General features: G+C 47.7%; 1 protein-coding gene across 1 annotated transcript; it reads right to left on the reverse strand.

The window, feature by feature from the left end:
• Nucleotides 1-1,723: 1,723 nt before the first annotated feature.
• Nucleotides 1,724-18,481, reverse strand: FAF2 (Fas associated factor family member 2). The gene is made up of 11 exons (XM_068161116.1): nucleotides 17,759-18,481; nucleotides 10,344-10,412; nucleotides 9,786-9,920; nucleotides 9,033-9,109; nucleotides 7,776-7,914; nucleotides 6,437-6,522; nucleotides 6,265-6,356; nucleotides 4,129-4,306; nucleotides 3,235-3,406; nucleotides 2,962-3,105; nucleotides 1,724-2,509 (listed from the first exon to the last, which is right to left on the reverse strand). Exons 1-11 carry the CDS (start codon nucleotides 17,819-17,821, stop codon nucleotides 2,327-2,329), a joined length of 1,338 nt encoding a protein of 445 aa, XP_068017217.1. The 5' UTR covers nucleotides 17,822-18,481; the 3' UTR covers nucleotides 1,724-2,326.
• Nucleotides 18,482-18,501: the final 20 nt, after the last annotated feature.

The following is an 18,501-nucleotide window of genomic DNA, read 5'->3' on the forward strand; positions in this document are numbered from 1 at the left end:
GATCATCGTGTCCAACCCATCAACCAATCCAACCCACCCAAACAGCTAACCCATGGCACCAAGCACCCCATCAAGTCTCCTTCTGAACACCTTCAATGACGGCGACTCCACCACCTCCCTGGGCAACCCATTCCATAGCGCAATCACTCTTTCTGTATAGAACTTCTTCCTAACATCCAACCTAAGCCTCCCCTGGCGCAGCCTGAGACTGTGTCCTCTTGTTCTGGTACTGGGTGCCTGGGAGAAGAGACCATCATCAGCCTGTCTACAACCTCCCTTCAGGTAGTTGTAGAGAGTGATAAGGTCACCCCTGAATCTCCTTTTCTCCAGGCTGAGCAACCCCAGCTCCCTCAGCCTCTCCTCATAGGGTGGAAGCTAGGGCAAGCACCTCGCTCCCTGCAAGGTAAGTAGCCTTCCTGGATCCCACCCGGGGTGGTTCCAGCAACATCCAGGAGATAGCTTCTCAACCTTGTCTAGCATGCCTTTGCCCAGCCAAGAAAGATGTAGGCCTTGTGATTTACTAGCTACATGGGAAACCAAAGGATGTCAACAGCCCCAGTCTGGGCATTTTGGGTTGAGTAGAACATACACAGCCACTGTACATGCGACAGAAGGCAACATGGCCTTATTTCATTCTGCCCCTGTACACTGCACTGGTTAGGCCACACCTCGAGTACTGTGTCCAGTTCTGGGCCCCTCAGTTTAGGAAGGATGTTGACTTGCTGGAGCGTGTCCAGAGAAGGGCAACAAAGTTGGTGAGGGGCTTAGAACACAAGCCCTATGAGGAGAGGCTGAGGGAGTTGGGGCTGCTTAGCCTGGAGAAGAGGAGACTCGGGGGTGACCTTATTGCTCTCTACAACTACCTGAAGGGAGGTTGTAGACAGGCAGAGGTTGGTCTCTTCTCCCAGGCAGCCAGCACCAGAACAAGAGGACACTGTCTCAGGCTGCACCAGGGGAGGTTCAGGCTGGAGGTCAGGAGGAAGTTTTACACAGAGAGAGTGATTGCCCATTGGAATGGGCTGCCCAGGGAGGTGGTGGAATCACCATCACTGGAGGTGTTCAGGAGGAGACTTGACAGGGTGCTTGGTTGCATGGGTTAGTTGATTAGGTGGTGTTGGATGATAGGTTGGACGCAATGATCTTGAAGGTCTCTTCCAACCTGGTTTATTCTATTCTATTTAGGAAGATGAAGGATCTCCTCCCTGCTGATAAAGTCATGCCAGGCCCTGGGGCTGCTAGGAAAGGAAGCTGCCTTGCTACAGCTTCAGGGGGTGGAGAAACCTCCCTATTCCTTTCTGTTCTTTGTGCAGACAAGCAAAGGTGGCTACCTACCTATCGCCTACTAATCTCTCTTTTGGGCAGAAGCCGAGAGTCCCACTCCACAGCCACGACCAAGCCTCTGTAGGAAAACGGAAGCTTACACTGAGTCTGCATGTCTGTTTTTCCACCTCTTAACTTCATCTGGGGGGGATGACCCAGCCCTTTGAGCAAAACAAAGGCTGCATCCCTCCTCCCCCAAGCACTTGTGCCACAGGCAGCTACCCCAGCATGGCATTCCCCTTGCTGTGCACACTCGTGTCTCTAACACCAGCAGTTGTGCTGGCACAAAACCACCAACTCAAAGCCAGAAGATGAGCATAACCCACAGTGCTGTGAACCAGAGCAGGTGGGATCCCCTCCTTGGTGCAGCAGGGAGGACAGGCAAAAAGCACCAGCCCAGACATGCTAGAGGCAGAGTTTATTACACTACGCAGGCTAAGAACCCTGGGCAAGACCCCACACGGGTAAGAATCAAACCAGCTCTTTATCAAAAAAGTTAATACTATCGTCAACCCCGTTCTCCTTTGGTCATTACAAAGCAAGAGAAATATTAAAAGAAAGGTATTTATACACAGAGGGAAGCTGAAGAGATTCTGTCCAGCCCTTCCCTCCCTTCCCCTCTCCTAACACATTCAGGTGCCTGGTGGTCTTCTGGCTGTCAGGAGCAGCAGAGTATCAAATCTTCACAAGATGTCAGGTTGTCGGGGTTTTATTATTATTGTCATCAATAAAAGCAATAGTTACCAAGAGCTGCCATTCCTGTTCCTCCCCAGGAAGGGTGGAGGGGCAACACCAGCTCCCCTCCCTCTCTGCCCTCCAAGTGCAGGGGATGGCCATGTACATGGGCGTGTGAAGACACTCCTCTTGCCAGCGCACACGCGCAGCACAGCTGGCACAGGCGATGTGGTCTCTGATCCCTCATTTGTGTGCAGTTCTTTTAAAAAAAATATTGTATTATAATAATAATATGAATTTCTCTTTCCATTTTGTGCCTTCTGGAAAAGTGTCAATCGTCCGTGAGGTCCTGCACAAAGAGGACTTCCGTGTGGCTGAGTCCAGCCTCTTGCAGCGTGGGCGGGTTGGGCCACTCCTCTGTAGGGAGGCAGGGCAGGACACGGCGAGGGAAGTTGGCCTCAATCTGGAACTTTTCAGGGCTTTCTTTCAAGGAGAACAAGAAGTCGTGGATCACCTGGGAAAGGAGCACAGAAATAACTGCCAGCTGGGGGAGCAGCGATACAGCCGGACTGCATCCCTGGCATCTCACAGGGGGAAGTTACCAAATTTGCACCATCGCTGCACTGTAGACACAGAACAACCATTCTCTTAGCATACATGAAACAGGACTTGTCACAGAGCACCTGGGGAGTCCTGACAGTTTCTGGCTCTTCCTACACCATTATTGAATAGGCAGTAACAGGAGTCTCACTTTTTCAGGAGGGAAAAAACATTTTCTTCTGTTTTTACCTCTAATGTCTCTTTTCTAAACTGGTGGGACCAGGCCCCATGACAACCTTCTTACCCAGAACAACTGCCTGCTGAGGCTCTCAGCACAGGTCACCATTTCACACAGTCCCAAAGCTCTGGTGAGCCACCTGACCCTCCTCTGCTCTGGGAAGCCCATCAGCTCTGCCCCAAGCTCACCGTCAATGACTGCGTGAAGTGGAATCGCCGCTCCACTCTGGAATCGTTAGGCAGCTTGAACACGATCTTGACGCTCTCCGGGTCATCAGGATGTGGCTCGGGAGGAAGGCATTCGGACTTCCGCTCCTTCTCCTCCTGCAGCGTCTGCGAAATAAGCAGGGAGCAGGAGCAAGGGGCATGCACCAAACTGACCTCTGCTGCAAGCACTGCTTCTGCACAGCACCAGCGTCCCACAGGGCGCAGCAGTCGCTACAGCAGGCGGTTGGCTCTCACCTGTCGCCGCCTCTCCTCTGCTAGCTTTTGCTGCTGCACTTCCTCCTCTTTCTTCTTCTTCCTTTCCCGTTCCTCCTTCTTCTTGCGCTCCTTTTCCTGGTCTGCACGTAAGGATGCCAGATATGCTTCGTCTTGCTGCTGTCTCAGAACCTGGGTTTGGTTCCTCTCTTCCCTGCAAAGATGAGCAGGGAGCAGTCAGGGCTCACAGGCCCTAAAGTAAAGGCACACAGGCCAGTGGCAGAGCTGGGTAGTTACCGCCTTGGACTTGTAGGAGCACACAGATCTGTTACCACCACAAGCTCCTCAAAGGCAAGCTGAATCTCTGCAGTCCCTGGCACGCAGGCTATGTCCCAAGGCTGGGTAGAAATTAGCTGCATACAGAAGACTTTTCACCCACTGCAGCTAGACAGAGTGGACAGACAGCACCTAAGTAGTGCCTGGGATTTCTGCCTCATACTTGAGACTCTTCCAAGATTTTATCTCCTTCAGGCACTACCAGAAACAGAATTCAGACCAGCCAACAGCCCTTGCTCACAGTCTGCCTGCAATGCCTCTGCTCCCACTTGTCTCTTGCTGGCTACTGTCCAGCCTTTACCTGCAAAGCTCCAGCATGCTAAGGGTGTGCTCTAACTGCAGAAAACAGTAGAGCACTCACACCCATCTTTCAGGAGTGGGCCTGTGTGGACAACACATCCAGCTCTCTGGCTATAGGGTGGCCTGAATTTACAGACCAATGATCCCACTGGGAAGAGGAAAGCCCAGCCCATGGGCTGTGTTACAGAATAGGAGATGCTGAGCTATCTGCCTAAAAATGGTGTCTGGAGGGAAGAAGAGGGCAAGGCAGAGCTTGCTTCCACAAGGTCTGCACTTCTGGAGCTCAGGTCCTGTCAATACCTTTCCAGGCGTTCAGACACCAGGTATGTCTGGTTGGCATCCATGATGAACATCAGTTGATTAATGAGGTCATCAGCCTGGATGAGGCCTTCTAGCCGCCCAACTACTGTCATCCTGCGGTCCTTCAGCATAATCACAGCCAGGAATGGGTATGTGTTCTCTCGCAGAGCCTGGGAGACTGGGGAACAGGCACACACATCACCACACCTACCCCATCCAGATGGGTCAGCACAAATGCTTTCTGTCCCCAGCAGCCTAGGAAAGCAGCTTCCACAGCCACTCTCTCTCCCAAGGCAGAGAATACCTCAGGCTCCATTTTGCTAACTAAATCCTATAAATTAGCAAAGGGAGGAAATGGCTTGGAGCATAGAGACTGAGGGGAAAAAACAAGCCTTCGAGTAACCAAAAACGTTCTTTAATTCAAGCAGGAAGCAAGTTGCTCTGAACTTCCCTTCAGAATAGGATAAAAAGCCCTGGGGTTTAACTGCAGGAAGAGAAACACAAGTTAAGCACAGGAAAACACTTGCTAAGATGATTAATAATGGCTGGAGTCTAGAAGATAACTGTCATGGGGGAGATGGAAGAGTGTCTATCCAAAATCAGCTTATTTCTGCCAGAGGCAGGCTCTATCTTAAGGAATGGAACCAGGCAGATCAGGAGCTTTTTAAGTCACCATTCACCTGTGGCTGCTGACCACCTCCTTAAGACATGCATGGCCCACCACACAACATGGAGCAGTCATTACCAGCAGAGCCCTCCAAACTAAAGCAGAACACCCTGTGGAATTAATGAAATGCCACAATTCCTTCCAGCTCTGCTTTCTAGACTGTGACTCCAAAGTACTGCAGCAATGAAACAGCAATAAGTAAAAGAATGTCTCCTTAGGAAGACATTCTTTCAAACTGTTGACAGCTGGGAGCTGAATAATGAAGCCAAGAATGACCCAGATTTAGTATCTGAACTCCTAGCCTCTCCTGCCATGAAACCAGAGGGGTCAGAACTGGCACAGGAACTTTGGTAACAGGCTCCATTTGCAGCAAAACCCTACCAAAATGCTGTCAGGCCCAGTATCAACAGCTCAGGAAAGAGCCCGACTTAAAAGGGCTTCACTGTGGGCTTTGAAGGAGACAGAGACTGGGTGTGGCATAAAGGTGACTGTCTCAGAAGGGAAAGAATGCACCTAACAAGTCACTCCAGGCCTCAGGCATAATACAAGCCAGTGTTAAGGGCACAGCTAGATACTTGTTTCTGCACTCAGTTTAATCCTCACACACACACAACTCCCATTAAAAAGGCAGTGAAAAGAACTTCAATGCCTACAGCAAAGAGCATACAACTAGGACTGCCTAGAAATGTAAAGATCAGGAGAGGTTAAGAGCAGAAGGTATTTCCCTGAGTCCTGATTCTGTCTGGCACACAGTTAACTTCTTTCCTTGTAGCTGGTGCAGCGCTGTGCTTTGGATTTAGTGTGAGAATAATGCTGATAACAGACCAATGTTTTAGTTGTTCCTAAGTAGTGCTTATCCTAACTTAAGGATTTTTCAGTTTCCCATGCTCTGCCAGCAAGCAGGTGCCCAAGGGAGGGCACATGGCCAGGACAGCTGACCCAAACTAACCTCAGAACATCCTGCTCAGTATATGGGGGAGAGCTGGCAGGGAGCAGACTGCTGCTTGGTCAGCACATGGTGAGTAATTGCATTGTGCACCACTTGTCTGTTGTTCCTCTCTCTTTTTGTTGTAATTCCTTTTCATTCCTATTATTGTATCTTAATTATTATTATATTTTTGTCACTGTTACTACATTTTGTTTATTAAACTCTTCTTATCTCAACCACTGAGGGGCTTTTGTTGTTGGTTTTTTTCTTGGTTCTCCTTCCTATCCCACTGAGAGGGTGGAGGAGTGAGTGAGCAGCTGCCTGGTGCTTTGCTTCTGGCTGAGGTTAAACCACAACACCCTGGCACCCCAACAGACCCTCTGAGATATCACGTGGACACAACACACATTTCCCCACGCAATCCTGAAATCTTTCTGCTTGCACAAAACCACAACAGTACGTTTGGAACAAATATTTCTCAGAGAGAATTTGGCTTGCTCCAGAGATAGGGATAGGCAAAGCCCAGGAGGGACACACTCACCTCTGTATCCCTCTGGTTTATTGGTTGAGCAAGCCCAGAAGAGCATTCTAGTGTTTATGAGGGTGATCACCTCAGGTACGCACAGTGTGTTGCTAGGAAATGAGAAGAGATTGTGTGAATGAAACTGCATTGGAAGTGCAAAGGTAACTGTTTGGAAAACTCTCCTACCTACCGGCAGAATTCATCTGTGTCTTGATGGTCATCTCCATGAAGATAAACCAACAGGAAGCGCAGCTCCCGCTTGGCATCGTTCAGTGCCTTGGCATAAGAGTAGAGGAGGTAAAGTTACAGGGTCTCTATGCAAGAGACTTGTGTGCCACAGCTCAGCAACATTCACATGGGCTGGTACTCTGCCATTAGTGGGGTGCTAATGAAGCAGTAGTGGAAGATGAATCTGTCAGACCTTCTGACTAAACTTTCATTTAAGGGGTCAACAACGGTGTTCTTCCGCACTCCTTTCAGTGTGTGGCTTTGAAGAACACTGAACTTGGAGCAAAGCCAAGCAGTGAAGAGCCATCCTTCACCCTCAGGCTCACAGCAACCAAGGCTGGGCTTTCCACTCTACCCTCTACAGGGGACAGTCTTCAGACTACACTGAATGAAAACATTACTGAAAAAGATAACTCAGTAATGCTTTAGGCTCCCACAAAACCAACAGCAAGAAACCTTTTTGCATCTACAGTCCCTGGATTCCACCAACCCAAAAGCATTTCTTAACAAGACCACAGGGTAAGTGCACAATAGGCTCCCTGTTTCACTGCTGCTCAGTTTTGGTAGCTTAACCACTCTGTGGTTATTTAAGTTTGGATTCCAGGCAAGACTGAGGGGCCTAGAAGAGCTGTGGAGGCAGGGAGCTCCATTGCTCTGCAGCGCGGAGCAGACACAGGCGCCACATTCTTCCCTGGCACTCAGGAAGGGGTGCTGATCCAGATGTCTGCTGGGGTGCACTGGAGAAGGCCCTGCCCCTGGCCAGGCTGACAGGAGCTGCATAAGGGACAGTACCCATTGGGACTTTCCTCTTTTACAGAGCACCACCAGCCCAGACCTAACATATGGAACTCTAACATCCCATAGTTTCTTCAGGGGTTCCCTTTCAGTTTTGAGGTCCCACACCAAGTTCTGGAGTTGCATTCTAATAGAAGCTCAGGCAATCAGTCCCAGTTTGGGGAACAGAAGGACAGACTCTGGCATACCATGTCAGTTTATAAAAACAAAGGCAGGAGTATAAAGAATAGCTGTTGGCTACAGAGCCATACAGACGGCTGAAGAACAGTCAGAACAGCTTTGCTTTCCAGCTTTGCAGGCTTGGCATACCATCAAGCCTGGCAGACACTGTTTTTTCCAATCCACTTGTTTGCTAGCTCCCCATTACCCTGGTACAGCGTGGGGACAAACCTGGGCTTGTAGGTGAAAAGTGAATTTTGCCATATAGGCCCTGATACCATGTGGCAAAGCTCCCAGCTCCCACTCTCCATCTCCCCAGGATCTATGCACCAACACATGACACTGACCTGGCTGTAAGTTCCCTGGTAGAAGACAGGGTGTATCCTCCCATATTTTTCCTCAAACATATGAATAAATGAAATAATGTCACCCACTGGGTCAGTGACCCGACTACGAGGATCAGGGCGTATAAAACGCAGAGCAAACCTAGGAAGGAAGCAAAGGACACTGGAAATTCAGCTTGCTAACTCTCTAAAGAACAAGTTTTCTTTCCCACAGACAGTCAGTGGTATTCTTAAGAAGGAAGGGAGAAAAAAAAGCAACAGCTGAGACCCTTGAACATTCACAATCACAACCTCAACTGCCACCTGCTCCTAACTGGTACCATTGCTACAACAGCTCCCCAGTTAAACAGTATCTCACGCCAGGCATCAGCAAGTATCTGAATTCTGTGTGATTAAGAGTTTTGATTTCCGCTGAAGCATCAAACTATGCCAACAGTTTTGAGAAATTCAGTCAAAGACAGGCTGTTAAAAGCCATGCAGTTTTGTCCAGATAACTTTGGAAGCAGCATTTCTACTAATCCAAGACTGGCAATTCTGAAGTGCAAAGAGCTGCAGAAAGGGAATGCTGCAGTAAGAATCCAAGGAAGAGCAAAGAAAAAGTCATTCCTCTGAAAAAGCTTGACTGCAAGATATCAATGTTGTTTAGTTCTGGTGTGCAGAAGTTACACTGAACATGGCTTTAAGGGGGGAAAAAGTAATACAGCAAGGGAAACGGCAAAAAAATGCAGATGGCAGGACTGATGGATATTTGCCACCTTTCAACACTCCCTTCCCCTCTACCAGTGGTGTAAAGAGGCACAATGAGTTAACCCTTTGGGGCAGTAAGACAACAAACACCACTGGGGAAAAAGCAGAAGTGTTTTGCTAAGTAACATACAGGGATTAGGGCAGGTTAACCTGCAGCCCTGCCCAAAGGGACTTTGATTCTGATCGAGCTGTTTGCCCAAGAACACTGGACAGTCTGACACTGTCTTGCATCTCCCTTTGTGTAGCATTCAAACTGGAAAGCTGCATGAAGTCAGAACTATGAAGTCAGAACCATTTACAGAGCTACAAGAAGCTCCTTTTCCCTGCAGTACAATTTATTTCTCACTAAACAGTGTAAGACCTTGACAAGGCTACAGATTAAACCAGTTGAGTGTATAAATGGAAAAATCTGCTGTTAGATACAAAGATCTCAACGATAGAGGTACAGCCCCATCTCAGCTAGAGTGTGCCTAGATGCAGACAGCACATGAGTCAGCACAAAATGGTACTTACCTAAATATATCAAGTAATGTGTAATAGGTAAATCGGAAGGGAAGCATTATAAAGTAGTAACCCCATCCTAACAGGCCCTGCAATTACAAACAAACAATTAGAATGGCCTCCACCCCAGGAACAGGCCTGCAAAAGCAAAGTGTCCATCAAGCACAGAGCACGTGTGGCAATATCAGTGCTCTCACCACTGCAAAATAGCTCAGCAACATTCCATGGCTTTGGACACATCAAATCAGCTTTCAGTGACTAACATGGTTCATTCAGAATTCAACACGACACGTCTGAAAGCTGCCATCACTGACTGCTCAAGCAGCAATGCTTTCCCTCTGTGCTAATTTTCCTAACTACAGCCATCACCAAGTTTAAAGGTCTCACATGATTTTGTTTGTGAAATGTTAATACAAGTAACTGCTTCTGTATCAAGTTAATAGATATTTTAGGAGAGCTTTAAAAGGAAAACTATGGAGGAGACAGTCCTTTGTTCAGATTGCTCAAAAAAGCTTTACTACACCAGAGCATGACATTCTGTGACAAAGAAGGTCATCTCATACTGCCAATCACACCATGGAGAAAATATCCACAGTAGTAGTAGATGCTGAAGAAATAGCTCTGTGTTTTGTTTCCAGAAGATTACAAATGTTTAGAAAGGAGATAACAGCACACAAAGAAAACAATTCCTTTCCCTGCTCGCAGGATCCGTTTTCCACAGAGTTACCCAAGAAGCAGGACAAAACCCTCTGTAAGATAACTTGCCCTTGGCTGTGGCCTCGAGACAACGTAGCTGTAGATCCTGTGGTCGGCTGTATTGACCTGCAACGGCCGTGATGGAGGAGGATTAAAGACACTTGGGACACCCTCTTGCTCGTTCAGTCGGTCCTGTACTGCTGCCTTTGACACAACAGCAAAGAGAAGTTACAAACATTTACGAAGGGCAGAAAACATCCATTTTTATCCTTTGGACACTCCCATTAGATATTACTTGTCCACAGCCCCGGAGCACTAGATGAGCACAACTCATTGCAAGCTGTAACCACCAACACTCTTTACTCCAAGGAGAGCCTTCTCCACAGCACCCTGCATGCACCACTACCAGAAGCTACAGTGTGCCCAAGTGACTGTTCAGAGAGCCCTAACAGCTCTGCTGGGTACTTCTGAAACTCCAGGTCTGTCAAGATACTTGTCTAAAGAGCTACTAGCATAAATTCAGGGTTTGACAGGTTAAACCTTATTGGAAGGGCCCCTCCTCCCCCCAGAGTACTCTATTTAATCCAGGCACTTGGAAACTGCTACAAATCATCTTTGCAGCAGTACCTCTATGTTCCAGTTGTGCTGCTCCAGCGTGTGACGACATTGGTCCATGGACTCTATACCGGTCAAGTCCTAAGGAAAAAGAATGAAAGCAGGTGAGTGCCAGGGCAGTGCTGTATCTTTACTGTTCTTTCAACACATGGGCACAAACAGGAACTACCACAACACATTACCACAATATTCTCTTTCTTAGTGCTCTGCTCTCAGTCTAAGAGCACTGCAGTCTGAGCCAACCCCAATTCATGAACACAGAGGCCTCAAACAGGCCTTTGCACTCTTCCAGCATGAGCCAAATGAGCCAGCAGCGCTCACAGTCTGTTACGACTGCACTCAACTCAGTCAAGAGTCTAACTTAATACTGCCCACAAGTTCCACTCTGGAAAGACATGCCAGGCTTATGCCCTCTAATGTCACCTGAAAACATCAACTTGGAAGACAGGTAAACAAGTTCTGAAAACCCAGGATGACCATTCCTTCACTCAGTGCAAGGATAAACAGAAACCTACAACCACAAGGAGTCAGGCAGCAGTGCAGGTAGTGTTTTCCAGCACCACAGGGGATTCTACAGTAAATAAAAAGCTAAACAGAAAAAAAGGACTCTAATCCAACAGACACAACCTGAAACAGCAAACACAGTCCAAACATGCTGGCTGACCTCTAAGCTGCTGGACTCTCACATCGATGTTTGGGAAGGCTTATTTTAACCCTGTGCCAACGAGAACTTCTGCACAAGAGATCAAACAACAGTATTTGTTTTTACAGCAAGCCACGTCAGCACCTCTAGAACACAGACAAAGCTTTGCTGAAGCGAACATCGTTGTCACTGTGCCACAGAAACATCTCTCCCCACACCACTCACTGCAAGGTGTTTCAACAGACGTTTTGGGATTGTACTCTGCTCCCATCACCAGAGCTGAAGCACTTCCCCAAGAAAGGATGAAGCCACAAACGTGCTGCCACCACCCTTTGGACAGCCCTTTGAATGGGTCAGTGAACGATCCTTACAGGTGACACCTTCTGACAGTGCTGGCAATTTTGAACAAAACTACTGTTGTTTTAAAATTAAAATGAATAAAATGAGTATTTTTTTAATAACTGGGCTCCAGAAAGCCAAGGAAACACTACACCTTCAGAAACACCTAGCTTACATGCAAGACAGCAGCAGCAGTGACAACAATTGTCACAAGCAGTGTAACAAATTCAACGTAATGTGCGGGTGATATAAGGAGACTGTTGAAATGTGACAATTTCTCCAGCAAGGTCATTGTCAACAAGAGAACTCTACAGATTCTTGATGCTTCATCCTCTCACCTTGTGGATTCCTCCAGACCTGTCCTGCTGGGTAACTACAGCAGGTGAACCAAGCTGAGCAAAGCAGTTGTCTTCCCACTGGACTGCTGCACACTGATAAGCAGAGCATGCCAGGCTACAAAGCTCCTGCGAGGTGAACTACACAAGAGCCTTTCCTGTCCTCTGCCTGCCAGTCCCACACTCATCTCTGCAGCACCTGAGAAGATCTCAGTCATGCAAGAGTTTGGCAAGGACAGGAACTCTGGCTCCCTGTGTCTGTCATACAGCACAGTGTACTGCTTCTGCTAGGGGCAGCAGATGATTGTGAACACAAAGCAGTGACCTGATACAGATCCTTGTGTGGGGTTTCTACTACACCTTGTGCTCCAATGTTCTGTTGGCTATCCTACTTAATTCTGCTTGTCATCCTCCCCATTTCTTGCTTCATTTAAAAGTCCATGAGGTGGTCTTAACAAGATGACCATTTCAGAATGCACTGAATTTTTTTTGCTAGTGAAAGGTGGTGCATCTCATCCTTTCCCTGCCCCCATTCATACATTCCACATGCTACTTCCACCCAAGTCACACTGTGGACAAATGCCCTATTCAATCTCTGGGCTCAGTTCAAACTTTTGAGCATTTCTTGGCTTCTTTCTCACGAAGTCTCCACAGATCTCTACCTCCTCTCCAATTTACTGTGCAAAAATAACTGTTTCATTCTGGACCAGACTGTTCAAAGTGTTGATGACACTATGTGATTGCAGTTGCTCAGGGAAAAAAAAGTACTTGAAGCCACTGCCTAGTGGTGTATAAATATTTATTACAAAGTAAGTGCAGCAAGCCTTGCAAGGGAGCACTACAGAAGGGAATTTCATAGAGGAAATGAAGCTCTCTGAACTCAGCTACTGCTGTCAGAATATCCTTATCATTCAGCTTCACAATTTAGTGTTTTTGTTCAACTATCTTTCTTTTAAAGAAGTGCTGCACTCAGTAACATTTGGTTTGTATTCTGTTCTTTTTTACCCCCAAACTCCTACATAAGGCACTTCAAAGTCCTTTCACAAGGACATCTTAAAAGGCACCTGCCATTTACTCCGTGATTTGATTTTACAATGGAGTCACAATGTGTTTCTTTTGAAGCCTTGAAAGTTTGATCACCATTTCTTAACACTCTGGAAATTTTGCTGGTGTTTGCAAAATTTACAGGACTCTCAAACTCCTTCACACCTCTGTCTCTAAATGTCTGGATTATAGCTCAGCACTAACAGTGCTCCAAAGCGAACATCTCCTCTTTTTTAAATTATGCACAATGCTTTAGCAGTTTTAGGTCAGAAAGCAGCACCAAAGTAGCAGCATGCAGAACTATCAACAATTCTTTAATGAACACTGCAGAATTTGCAAAAGCTACAGAACCCCACACAGAGACAGACCACAGACCAGCTAACCTCACCCCTTCCTGGCCACTGTTACAGCAACAGGCTCGCTGCTGATCAGATCTGTCTTCTACAAGGACACCTCTCCATGGAGGTGAATCTACTTTGTTCTTAGCATCTTAACACATTTGCTCTCAGCATGAAGCAGAAGTGACAAAACCACCCCAGCAGCACCATGCCCAGTGCTCCCACCACTCTTCTGATCAACAGAGCTGCACTACTCAACATCACCAGAAAATTACTGTCTAAAAGCAGCTTTTAAAACGGAACACTTTGAGTGTTACTTTGACACGCTCCATAAGACAGACACGCCACAGTTCAGGCTGTTCTGGAAGACACGTTTGTGCTCAGAACAACTTGCACAGAATGGAAGGAACTGCAGGAAGCACTGCAGTTCAACTGTCAGTTTTGACAACACTTGGTGGTAAACACCGATACTGCTCGGCAGCACTCCCAACTACCATTCCTGCTGTTATCTCAGTAGCTGCTATGGTCCCTGCTTCACCTTAGTCACAGAAGTAGACTAGAAACACCCCATCATTTAACTGCACCAGATCTGGTAAATCCCATGGCTAGATGCAAACTACATAATTCACAGGCAGACAAGCAGGCACATTCTTCATATCCTTACAGTAAAGAAAAACAGTATCTTCGAATCTGCTAGTTTCCTCCTCCCTAGAGTCTCACATCAGCTGCCTCAAGGAGCATTATCTTACACAAACACAGCACGTAATAAAAAGGCCAGGGTAAGACCACCAGTAATTAAAATTAATCCCATTAAGCTAGTGCTGTCAAGCCTTCAAATAAGTGTAGATCCAAGCTCAAGACAGTGGATAAAATACTTAGAAAACAAAATATTAAATACCACAAATGCCAGAAAAATTCAACACCGCCTTCTCAAACACCACTCAAAGCAGAGCGCTACCCTAAAGCATACTGAAGCTGCTGCTGGCTATTATTATTCACATCTCTCACCTTTGTGACTACTTAGAACATTAAAATCTTCTCAGTGCTGAAGTAGAGGAAACTGCAGTTCCACACTTCAAAAGCAGAAGGAACACCTGAGTGGACAGAGGTTGCAAACAGGACGGTACAAACCCATCCCCTCTGCAGATACACTCGTATGCTGAAACAAAGTGCAAGAGATGCAAATCCACAGGGCTAACTGGCACTGCTCTTAATTCCCAACCCACTGCCAGATTCCAGAGAATTGTGTTTCCAAGGGTAATGAACATCTGACTTCAAGCCAAACAAAAAAAAACCCAACCCCTTTACTGAGAGAGTTTCTCTGCACATTACAGCAAATGCCTCTGTGAGGGTTTCGATCAATATGCAATGCACCGAGCAGGAAAGATGCCTGGAGTTTCTTGTTTGCTCCTTCCTCTTTAAATTAGAGATGGTTTCACTTCTAAGCATTTTGTTTTCCCCAGTTGAAGTCAGAGATGGTATCATGAGCTGTAACTTTTTCCTTTGCCAATAACACTCCATTACTTTACATTAGCATATTATAACATGAGACATCAGCCCAAGTGTAATGGGCACGGATCAATAACAAGACCCTTCAAAAGCTTCTCTGCTAATTCTTCCATCTCCCAAATGGAACTGCTACCTCCACAGCTTTCTTAAGCTGTTCACATCGTGCTTCTCTCAATAGATGTCAAGATAGACAAGTCTTGACAGATGAAAAATGTAATGCTTTTATTCCTTTACATTAGCCAATGTTTCAGTGGTAAATGGAGACTGGGTGCATGCAGAAGTGCTTTGTTGCTTTCATTTCAAGTTTATTCCAATTATCTCTTCATAGTAGTACTTTTTTGTGTTGTTCACTCCATTAAACTGCTGTAGCAGAGTGGAGGCTAACTGCCCTATTCCAGCCATGTCCCTAGGAAAAAAAGATGCTGCTTGCACCACTCCACCAGCAGAGCTGTTTATATGAGCACTACCAAAACACATCAAGCAAACATCAGTGACTTAATGCAAAGCACATATTGAAACTGTAACCCTGGCAGCTTGTGCCACAAACAGGGCAGCAGGCATCCACCTTTCTACCTTGGCAGGCACAGTTTCCAGCAGCAGGATAAACAGCATGGGGCAACAGCATCTTCACCCAGAACAGCTGTTGAGTGAGAGGCAGGACACAGCTCTTGCTCAATTCTTCCTTCTGCCTCTCCATTTAACTGCAACACTACTGAAGGCCTTCTGCTACTGCTTACCTGATCTTTTTTATCCCCACTCTCTTTTTTCCTAGTTCACTTTCTTACTTCACTCACTCACAAAAGCACAGAATGGTTTGGATTGGAAGGGATCTTAAAGATCATCTAATTCCAACCTGTACCTTCCACTGAAGTAGGTTGCTCAGCCTGGCCTCGAACCCTTCCAGGGATGGGGCGCTCACAACTCTGGGCAACATGTTCCAGTGCTGCACCACCCTCACAGCAAAGAATGTCTTCCTAATGTCTAATCTAAATCTACCCTCTTTCAGTTTGAAACCACTGGCATGCTGTTTTCTGTGGAAGTACAATGCTCTGCCCCCACAAAACATTGTATATATTACTTATGATGGTGCTTGACAGCAATAGCGTAAAGTTATCTTGGAAAACATTTCAGTGTTTCCTGTCAAGACACCAGGAATCCCCAGAAGCTTCACTAGCACACTGTCGTAGTGTTTTGCAGCAATAGCAGCATACCAATTATTCTAGTGAGACTTAGGTACTCAAACAGCAAATCTAGCAGAGTCCACCTAAAGGGAACAAGAAAAAATATCCTAGGTGGAGTGATTTACTCTATCTCAAAGTAACAAGCAGGATGACACACTTAAGCCTCTTTCAACTACGTGTGAGGTACCAAAGCAGAAGGAGCCACTAGTGAAGCCTGCCATTAGCACAGCCCTAGTAAAGAGCTAACTCCACATACCCCAGGGAACATTAAACTAAAGACCCTGCTATCAAAGCATTCTGGACTACAGCTTTCATATCAAGCTCTGGATAGTAGCTGTCTTCTAATGAAAATTTTCTCCCCTTTATAGTCTGAGGAACATTTTCCTCCACAGAGCTTTCTCCAGAGCTCAACAGGAAGTTGGGCTAAAATGTGAATCTTTTCTTCTGGCTCCTGCTCCCTTCCCTCCAGCCCCCAGCCTGCTGACCATGGCAACAACAGGTAGTATTAGGAAACAGGATTCTTTAGTTTCACAGCTGCCCACAGGGTTTTGAAAATAGCAACAGGGCCACTGTTATGTGCAGCTGGTCCTATCTGTCCAGATTCAGTAGATTAATACACACTGCAGTATCTTACAGCAAGAGAGTGGGAACTGAAGGCCAGCTTTTGCACACACACATATATATGTGAAGCATAAGATAGTGGCTTAAACCTCACATACTTAACAGGGAAGTGGTGGTGTTGGGAAGACAATTGTTAACACTACTCTGCCCCCTTTTAAGATTGTCCAATTAGCTTAACTTGTAGTAATGAGATAGAGGGGCTATCTGCTAAAGCCTCTTCATAGCTGCAGTCATGGAAAACCACTGCAGTACATGAGTTACTTCAGGAGGCTGTTGAACCCCCTTGGTTCTGAGGTAAAGGCTTGCCAAGTCTCTGGAATGATAAGGAACACTTGCACTTATCTCACTGTGGAAGGCAGGGCTGTGGGGTCTCCCAAGTCCCTTTAAGCCCTCTAGTTCTACAGCTCAGTCACCTACAGAAATGCTAAGCACATTCTTTAAAACAAACAAAAGCAAGGGAAAAAAAAGGCAATACAGACAAAACACTCTTGAAACCAAATACTGTATTTGTAAAAGAATTCTGCAATCCAAGGGACACCACAATGCCCTACAATTCAGAAACAAACCAAAGATGTCTGAAGATAATTTTCATTCACCAGTATCTTTAATTACTTCTCACTGAGCAACACTAAGTATTTTAGCTCCACAGCACTGTTTTCTCCCCAGTAATCCACATCTGCAGGTTGGTTGTTGTTTATGCTGTACAGCCCCAAGGCCTTGGCAAAACAAAGGTTAAGGGACCCAGCCTATGTTATGCAGCAGGCATCGAGATTAGATCATTACAATCCCCAGCGGCCTCCCCCCCGAGCAGGCATTACCAAACCGTGAGGGTTAGAAGGAATTTTTTGAGAAACCACATTCCAAAGAAACCCACTGGCCAACCCTCCCAAGACACCAGGAAAGACTCTCCCATTCACTGCCAAAGACAAGAAGGGGATTTTTTCCGGGCAACCTTATTAAAATGGACGGGCCTTACCAAGGAGTTTTTCCTCTATGGAGTGAAGGCGGTTTATTCATCAGTCACTTCCTGCCTCCCCAATTAGCGATGACAGAACACCATTCCTAATGAAGCACTCAGGGCACACACAGCACCGGCCGGCCCCCTAGAAGCCCTCAGCCCAGGGAAACCGAGCCCCACCGAGGAGCCTCACTCGCCCCCACGGGGCTCACTCTTGTCCCCGCCAGGACCAGGACTGCATGGCTCTTTCCTCTCGCCCCCACTGAGTCCCGGCCCGACAACCCCGCACCCGCTTCAGGAGGGGTTCACCCCGGCTCTCAGTGAGCCCCATATCCCCGGGCCGGCGCAGGCCAGCAGGACCCTAGCGCCGACACGGCGGGCTCAGCTCAGCCCGTTCCGTGCCCGAGCACCGCCTCCTCCTCTCCCGCCGGCCGGTACGGGCTCCCCTCGACGCGACACCTGGAACTGCAGCAGTTTCTCGGTCTGCTCCGCCGTCAGCTCTCGCTCCTCAGGTGCCGCCATTTTGCTGCCGCCTCTGACCCGCAGCTCCGTCACTCTCCGGAACTGACGTCTCCCACCCGCACTTCCGCCCCGGCTGCAGGGCGCGTGCGCGCGAGGCTCCGCTCGCACAGCCGGTAGCTGTTTCTTCGTTGGGACCGGAAATGCTCGAGCGCATTCCGGAGAAACCCGAAGTGCTCTCGAGCCTCTCCGGAAATCCCCGAATACCCTCAACAGCGCTCGCCGCTCTCGGGTGTTCCCGATGAGCCTAAGAATTGTTCCGGAGTGTGCTGAAAGACGTTCCAAAGTTTCCGTAGCTCGACGGGAGGCCGGTGGTTGCCCCTGGCTGGGGGAGCTGGTCCCGCGAGTGGTGACCTGAATCCCGACGGGAAACGTGGGCCGAAACCTCGAGAAAACTAGTTGGGTTTGCTGTCACAGGGGCGGCCTTTCAACTACCGCCCGGGTCCTGCCTAGGCACCTCCCGTCCCCCAGGGTCGCATGTCCGACAGCGGGGGCTCCACCCAAGATGGCGGGCGCCAGTCAAGATGGTGGCTCGTGAGGGGCTTCGCGCTCGCCCCCTCGGGAGCTACGAGTGCGCGCGTGGCCTCCCGCAGTGCGGGTACCCAGGCACAAAGGTCCTGCGAGCCTAGAGAGAAGCAGTCCCCGCGCCCTGGTCTGTCATGCCAGCCCCACTCCCGAGCCTG

The sequence above is a fragment of the Melanerpes formicivorus genome, unplaced genomic scaffold (assembly GCF_026170545.1).
Source record: "Melanerpes formicivorus ecotype bairdi unplaced genomic scaffold, bMelFor1.0.p_v2 SCAF_2, whole genome shotgun sequence".
NCBI lineage: Eukaryota > Metazoa > Chordata > Aves > Piciformes > Picidae > Melanerpes > Melanerpes formicivorus.